Source organism: Leucopleurus acutus (genome assembly GCF_964270905.1).
Source record: "Leucopleurus acutus genome assembly, chromosome: 15".
Lineage (NCBI taxonomy): Eukaryota > Metazoa > Chordata > Mammalia > Artiodactyla > Delphinidae > Leucopleurus > Leucopleurus acutus.
Genome location: NC_139157.1, coordinates 48,099,284 through 48,107,413, shown reverse-complemented (window position 1 = coordinate 48,107,413; position 8,130 = coordinate 48,099,284). Strand labels below are relative to the sequence as shown.

At 42.4% G+C, this 8,130-nt stretch overlaps 1 protein-coding gene across 1 annotated transcript; it reads left to right on the top strand.

Annotated features, from left to right (window-relative positions):
- The first annotated feature begins 587 nt into the window (after positions 1-587).
- MFSD4B (major facilitator superfamily domain containing 4B) lies at positions 588-6,627 on the top strand. Its single transcript, XM_082856071.1, has 4 exons — positions 588-915; positions 2,634-2,802; positions 3,910-4,026; positions 5,358-6,627. Exons 1-4 carry the CDS (start codon positions 865-867, stop codon positions 6,596-6,598), a joined length of 1,578 nt encoding a protein of 525 aa, XP_082712197.1. The 5' UTR covers positions 588-864; the 3' UTR covers positions 6,599-6,627.
- The last annotated feature ends 1,503 nt before the right edge of the window (positions 6,628-8,130 follow it).

Sequence of the window (8,130 nt, the reverse complement as noted above, 5' to 3'; positions counted from 1 at the left end):
CTAGTTTCTATGACTCAATCCTCCTATCTTAAAATCAGGATAACACGTAATTTAGAGTGTTGTTATGAGGATCAATTGAGATCATACACGTGAAAGCTTACATATGTGGTTCAACAAATGCTGTGGAGTAACAGATGAACTGCAGATCAATAGACGACAGACCTTAAAGGAACTAGGGCAGGAATTTTAGAAAGTTGTATAAGGACAGACCTTGGGGTTCCCTTTACCCCCCAGGAGACCCGGGGAGAGGGAGCGAAGCCATACCTTGTATTTCTTGGCCAGCACGTCCTCCTGACGGCTTGGCTGCATCTTCCCTCCTGATTCGTCGGGTCCCAGGCTGCGGCTTCAGCTCGCTCCGCCGTGCGGCGCCCGCCCACAGGGCCTCTGTGAGCTCAGCTAAGTGTGATGCTGAGGCCCGAGCGCGGCGTCCAGTGTCCTGGGCAACCCTATCAACTTCCGGTTTGAGGCAAGGCCGTGGTTGGCTAGAGGCCACATTTCCGCCACGTGACTCGGGCAGGCGCCCTACGTGTGCGAGGGCGCGCCTCCGCTGCCGGCTACACCCGGCGCGTTCAGAAGTTCTAGTCCTCGGCCCGGACTAGGGCCTCCCTCGGGGAGGTGGCGCCAGCCGAGACCGCCGGCTCTGGAGGCGCGGGGCCGGGGCAGGGCTTGGAGTTCTCGAGACTCCTCTGAGAAGCCGGACGGCAGCAAGACCGCTGCTCGCGAGCCTCCAAGCTGGAGCTGGAACTGGAACCCTGTGGGGCCGGGGCCCAGGCTGCCGGGCAGCGGCTTTTCCCGGCCGAAGCCCCAGCGGAGAATGAGCCGGAGGCGGTGGCGGGCTCCCGGCGGAGCAGCCGGGCTGGGAGCATGCTGCGCTGGTTCATCACCGTCCTCCTGTGTGCCGCCTTCCTGGGGCTGGTGAGAGCCGGGGCTGGAACCCTCCCAGGCCGAGGCGTGAGCAGAAGTCCTGTAGAGAGCGCGGCCTTCCGAGCTCCTGTCTCGTTTCCGCCGCTTGCAGACTGGGTGTCCTTGGGCTCCTTAATCTGCCGGGGCCTCAGTTTCATAATCTGAAAAATGGGCACAATTATAATCTTAGAGGGCTATTGTCAAGCGTGAAACCGATTTTCGTAAAATATTTTCCAGCACCAGCAAACCTTTCTACCTCTCCTCCGTGGGGTCGGGGGGATGCAAGAGGGGTTGCCAGGTTTATACCCTCCCCCGAAGCCCCCCCCCCCCGCCTCCTGCGTTCACCCAACCCCCAAATTATTGCACAAAGTTGCTCTACTGGTTTTTTCTCTTCCTCGGCTGACCAAATTCACCCCTTATTTTTGCAGGTGGGGAAATAGACCCAGAGAGGGAAAGTGACTTATTTTCGGACCACACAGCTGGTTAAGTGGTTGAGCCAGGAATAATGTCTCTTATTCTGCCTACAGTTTTATGTAAAACAAAATTTCAGGTCCTTCAGTGTTTTTCTAAGAACAAACTGCAAGGCTAGTTTGGCCTTTTGCCAACCCCTTTGGCCGCCCTGTGGTCACTTGTCTTAAATATTGGGATCATGGGGAGTTGGGAGGGTGAGTCCTCTGAGCAGAGTCACCTGTGACCACTTAGTGTCTCTTCCTTTGAGCCACGCTTGATTCTTAGAGTATTTGTATTTGAAGAAACGTCACTGCAGATGATGTGCCAGGTCCTTTTAAGTGCTTTGCAGGCGGGAAGTAATTTGGTTACAGCTGGGGCGCAGCCTTCCCTTCCTGTACTAGGCGCTTACTCTGCGCCTGTACCCAAGCTTGCCCGTAGCTGGGGACTGCTCAGGCCTGGAGAGGGGCTACACCCAAGCGTTTAGAGCAAATGCGTGCAATTAGAATCACTTATTCTTGAAATGTAGACCGATTGGAAACATTTTTTGTGTGTCCAGCGAATTCCCTGTGAAAGCCAACTGCAGCCCCTAATTTTTGCTGAAGTTACATGTCTTTGAGTAAAATTTTATTTTTAAAGTCATTGCATACACGCATATGTAATGTTCTCTAAGAAAGCCTTACAGACAGTACTCCTGAGGCTTTGGTTTTCTTTGAAGAAAAATGTAGATTTAGAAACATTCAAATTGTTTATCTCTTACATGTTTTATATGTGTAGTTCAGAGGAAGGACCCCATGTACATCCAGAAATATTGCTGTTTTAACAACATCAAAAAATGGGGATAATATTTTGATGGTTTGTTAACGTAAATTTTTAACCTCAAAATTCTGGTGTTATTTGTGCGTGCAGTATATTTCAGACTATTCAAAACTATTTCATAAATTTTTTAATGTTACATTTTACTGTTAATACAAATACTGTAGTTTTTTTCTGGTATTGTTCAAAAAGGAAACAATTGCAGCAAAGAGCCAAAAGAATTAAAGAATTTTGTAAAAATCGAGAGTTGTCAAAACTAGAAAAGCACTAGGACTTGGCACACCAGAAATAGGAGTCTATAGCTCTACTAGTACTAGTATTTTCATTATGAATTTTACTGTGGGGCTTAATCTCCTACATTACATTGGAATCCCCTCCTCCCTTTTTAATACTGAAAAAAAGCTACCACCTAGATAGACATTATTTTAATGATTGTAAATGAAAACTTCTGTCTTTCTAAATTTTAGGGAATGAGTGTCGCTATACTGGGACCCACGTTTCAAGATTTGGCAACAAATGTGAACCGCAATATCAGCAGTCTTTCTCTGATTTTTGTGGGCCGTGCCTTTGGATATTTGGGTGGCTCTGTGATTGGTGGAGTTCTTTTTGACATTATGAATCATTTTCTTCTTTTGGGTAAGTAAACAATTTTCGCTTCTTTGTGACTTTCGAGGAATTTACAGTTTGTTTATAAATATGAAACATACTGGCTTGCAGAATGGTTGACAACTTAAGGGTAGTGTTTAGGTATCCTTAGTGGAAGTCAGGTTTCCCTGGTGCCTGCTTTCATCTTGGCAGTTACTGGGAATCCCGTCTAAACCCCTCTGGAAATTTAGATTAGCCCTGGAGTGGTTAGCGATCCTTAGCCTTCCCGACCTTCATTGTAGTTTAGGCACCACCACTGGATAACATACAAGTTGTCCAAAGAGCTCTGATTGTCAGGGTTTAGGGCAGATCTCCTGGGGCCATAGATCAGAATAAACTCCTTGAACCTCCCCAGATTAGACCCTGGACTGAGAATGTGGTGGGAGGGGATGGTGGGTGAAATGATGAAGGCTCAATTTTTGTCTCAGCTGCCCCATGTTAATGATTACCCCAGGCCTCTCTACCTCACTCTCAAAATAGACGGCAAAGCTTTTAACTTACTCTTTTTTTTGGATAAATTGACATGTTTAAAGAAAATCTGGATTAATGTGATAAAACTGCTTTGGACGTAAGGAGATAATTTACCATTGTTGATGAATGAGTAAATAATCTCTCTGATTTCCATAGTGTGTCGAAAGAGTATACTTCTTATGTTTCCCTCCCTATTCCCCAAATTTGTTTAATACATTTCTACTATGAACTACTATAGTAATTGCATTTAATTTTTGTCTTTTTTATTTTTTACCTCATATCTAAACATCTCTTTAGGTTGTTAAATATGAAACATTTAAATGAATAATTTTTGAGCTCTGTTTTGCTATAAAACTTGGCCTTGTGGTATAATGTATGGTTTGATTATTAGCAGTACTAGAAATGTATTTATAGTAGAATAACATATATTTTATAGTCCATAAAGATGATAAAAGCTTTTAAATGAAATAACTGTTAGTAGAAGCTAAACCTCTCATCTACTCATTATTACTCAATTTTAATTTGACCTGTTTTACATTTTTGGGAGTTTTTATGATGTTGCCTTGATCCATAACCCTCTCCCATAAATAGTGTTTTTTAATAGCTGACTTTTACTTTTCTTCTCAGGGATGTCAATGTTCGCTACCACAATTGGTCTTTATCTTGTTCCATTTTGTAAGGCCGCGGTGTTACTGATTGTCATGATGTCCATCTTTGGTGTTTCAGTTGGCATCCTGGATACAGGTCAGTGAGCCCTTCATTGTCAACTCTGGGAGTAGGGACTTTCTACTAGAAAAAGTAGAGCATATGATATTAAATTGTCACTTGCAGTGTCCCCTAAAATGACACTGACCTACTGAGTTGGTCATGGGGTCTCCAGGTCAGAACCGCCTTTCCGGCAACTACTCTTCTTGCCAAGTAGGGTGCCCATTTTTGAGCAGCCAACCACAGAGTGAATTCAGAGAATTTTGTTCTTTGAGAGGTTGTTGATTTACAGTATCCAAACAGGGAAGGGGCCCCCATGTGGGTAATTACAGTGTAGATGAGCAGGTTTTCATTTCGGGATAGAACTTTATCATTGTAATATGGCAGGACTTGACGGGTTAATAGAACAAACCAAGTTTGGAACCATTATTTGGCTGAGGAAACAGAGAAGCAGCTCTCCAATTTAAAATGCACTCTGCCTTTTGAACTAAGAGAAACCTGTGCTGTGTATTATTTCCCTTCTTTTCCTATTCTCTCAAAAGTTCCTACCCTCCTGCAGGAGATCCTCTCCATGTATCTTCATGTCTTTTAAAACCTACTAAATAACATATGTGACATTTGTTCACCCCTGAAACCAACGTTCTCCCCCTCTTCCTGTTATTTGATAGGTTGGGGAAATACTTTTTTACTTGGGGCTTAATTTGGTTGTGAAATTACAGGATGGAATTGTGTGGAATTGTATGTTTATCTGCAAATATATTAAAAAGGAAGAGAGAAAACACAAGACTTGAGGCTTCTTGCCTTTCACCATGTAGATACATAGACAGTGTAACTGAGTGTGTTAGAAGGTGTCCGTGTTCCTTGTTTCCTGCAATGGGCACAGCAAAATCCTGTAATGTTCAGGTTCCTGAACATGTGTTTTGCATCTGCCGTATACATAAATAATTTTCTTCAAGTGGCTACTGATTGCAGGTACAGAAAAATTTGGTAATTTGGCCACTATCTGATGATAATATATATTTAAAATGTTTAAAAATAACTATATAAATATCCTTCCCTACTCCCACCCCTCCTGTCCCTGGTATTAGAACTATATTATAAAAAGCCTTGGGCTAATGTACTTGGCTCTAGGAAATAGTGGTTTATTAGCTTGTAGAATCCCATTTGTGAGTGTGTGATGTTCCAGTGCTTAGAGTTCGCTGGTGGTATTGGTGAGTTAGAGTTTTTTAATCATAGAATTGACTTAGTTGCAACAGTTGATAACTTAGAATATTATAATCCTTGTGCCATGTAAAATAGACTCATCTATTTTGAACTTTTTTTTACTAAGTTACTATGATTAAATCATTTTCCCCATCTTTCATTGGTAGGTGGTAACGTCCTAATCTTGGCTATTTGGAGGGACAAAGGATCCCCCCATATGCAGGCCTTACACTTCAGTTTTGCCTTGGGTGCCTTTTTGGCTCCCCTGCTGGCTAAATTGGCATTGGGCAGGATGGTGTCTGCTGAAAACCACACAGAGGCTGACTTTAACCGTTCTGCCCTCAACCAGTCATCTGAAGCTGACTCAGAATCTCTGCTTCGAATACCTGACGATATGAATTTACTGTGGGCTTACGCTGTTATCGGTACTTATATTTTTGTAGTTTCTCTCTTTTTTTTCGCTCTGTTTGTAAAGAAAAGCTCAAGGCAGGATAAAGCAAAAGTATCTACTCAGAGGTTTCGAAGAGCTAAATATCACAATGCCCTTCTTTGTCTCCTTTTTCTGTTCTTCTTTTTTTATGTTGGAGCCGAGGTAACATATGGCTCTTACGTTTTCTCCTTTGCAACCACCCATGCTGGCATGAAAGAAAGTGAAGCGGCTGGGTTGAACTCCATCTTCTGGGGGACCTTTGCAGCCTGCAGGGGTATGGCAATCTTTTTTGCTACATGTTTACAACCTGGAACCATGATTGTGTTGAGCAACATTGGCAGCCTGGCTTCATCTTTATTTCTGGTGCTTTTCAACAAGAGCCGAGTTTGTCTCTGGATAGCAACTTCAGTGTATGGCGCCTCAATGGCAACCACATTTCCCAGTGGTGTGTCTTGGATTGAGCAGTACACGACCATCCATGGGAAAGCTGCAGCATTTTTTGTAGTCGGTGCTGCCCTGGGAGAAATGGCTATTCCTGCAGTAATTGGAATTCTTCAAGGAAAATACCCTGATTTGCCTGTAGTTTTGTACACCTGTTTGGGGTCATCAGTAGCCACTGCTGTTTTATTTCCTGTGCTGTATAAATTAGCCACCTTGCCTATCAGTCGTCAGCATAAAGAACACAGTAAAAGCGAGGACCAGAAAGCTTTGCTCTCTAGCTCTGGGCTAAATGACTATGAGGAAGAGAATGAAGAAGAAGATGCAGAAAAATGGAATGAAATGGACTTTGAAGTGATCGAAATGAATGATACAATGAGGAATTCTGTAATAGAGACATCTAGATATATTTTGATGGAGCCCACAGCTGACGTCTCTAACCAATCCCACTCAAATGCGTTAATGTTTGAGTCCTCTCCAGTTAATATGGGCAAGTCCCCTGTGAATCACCTTGCAAGAAACCAGGACAAAAGGGACTAAGGGCTAGAGAAGATGAATTATTTACTGACTTCCCTGAATAATCACCAGTTCTAAAGAGGCCAGTCAGAGCAAAGCATAACAGATTTTCAACAAGCTTTGGGGGTCAAAATTTCTAGGTCCAAGTATAGCAAATGCTAAAAGGTTTTGAAATGTTTTGTCATTCCCAGAGCCTTTCGTAAAGAACCAATGATCTCGTACAACTGGATCCTGTTGTGAGGCTAGCGTTTGGTGGCATGTGGCTGCTTAGGCAATATTTTCTGGTCTCAGAGTGTGCAGAGAAGGCATTTGTTTTTGAGAAGTTGGGTGCCATTCAGATAGAATGAAACTGTTTAGTAGTTGAATTGGTTAGCTGAACAAATTATCCGTCGTCAGTATTCTGCCAGGGAAGTTGAGGAGAATCATATCATAAAAGAGCATCTTTGAAAATGGACAGAGATTTTTACTGTTTCCCTCTGTCTGTAGTGTTGGACCAGAAAATGCTAATGACTCATATGATTTCTGATTTCTGTGACGAGAACACAGAACAGGCACAGACCTGGCTTCAGGCCTCCACTGCTGCTCACTAGTCTTCTGGCCCTGTACTCAGTCATTTAACTTACATAGGTCTCGTTTATCTCATCCCCGATCTGTGGTTCTCTAATGAAAATGCGATGACTTTCAAACTGGGAATCCATAATTTTTAAAGTTTGTGCAAGATACCTGCTAGAAATCAATATGTGTCACCCCATTCTTCATTTCAAATGAGAAGAGAAAAAAATTGATAGCTTTAAGAATGTGCTACTGACTATGAATAGTGTCAATTTAAGAGACTCAGTGTTTAATACTTTATTTGAATAATTGTCTGAAGAATACATTTTTAGTACTGTATTTCATCAATTCTGAGATGCACCTTTTTTCACATTTTTAACATCTCTGAAATCAATATGTGTTGAAATCAATGATCATTTAACATTGTGGCAAAACTCAATTGACGGTTTTTTCCTATATACTTCTATAAAGTAGTGTTGCATTTTACAATCAGTGTCTTAGTTTCAGTGACTATAGTAATTCATTCAATTATGGAGATTATACTATTTTTACAGACATTTTAAAAAGAAGTTATTTTTATATGCTTATTTTCTGTAATTATGTTCAAACAGGATTTGGAGATGCCTTGTTCCGATTTTTAAAGCTGTTTCAGGGTTACTATGTTAGTAGTAGGGCTGTGGACAGGGTCTCTTGAGGTCCTTTCCCTAGCTCAGTAACACAGTGTGGGTATGAGCCTTGCTGTTCCAGGAATTGCTCCTCATTAAGTCCGGTTGGTAATCATGTTGTACGCGCTGTAGATTAGGTTGCTAGTTTAACTTACAGTGAGACACAGTCTTTTCCAAGGATTGGAATACTTGTATCCCCCAGGTGGATACAATACTCTGGATACAATGCTTGAAGCCCTCTGGGCTTCCTCTTTGCCTAGTTTGAAATACCTGGGAAACCAAAGTAATGATTAGAAAGTGCCTTGGGAGCCTAAGAGTCAGGGATCATGAGTATGGCAA

What these genes read in the sequence shown, in the direction of transcription:
- MFSD4B (XM_082856071.1), top strand. Translation starts at nt 865, where the DNA reads ATGCTGCGCTGGTTCATCACCGTCCTCCTGTGTGCCGCCTTCCTGGGG. An exon ending in GTGCCGCCTTCCTGGGGCTG is followed by an intron (nt 916 to 2,633) that starts GTGAGAGCCGGG and finishes TCTAAATTTTAG; the next exon opens with GGAATGAGTGTCGCTATACT. An exon ending in AGTTGGCATCCTGGATACAG is followed by an intron (nt 4,027 to 5,357) that starts GTCAGTGAGCCC and finishes TTTCATTGGTAG; the next exon opens with GTGGTAACGTCCTAATCTTG.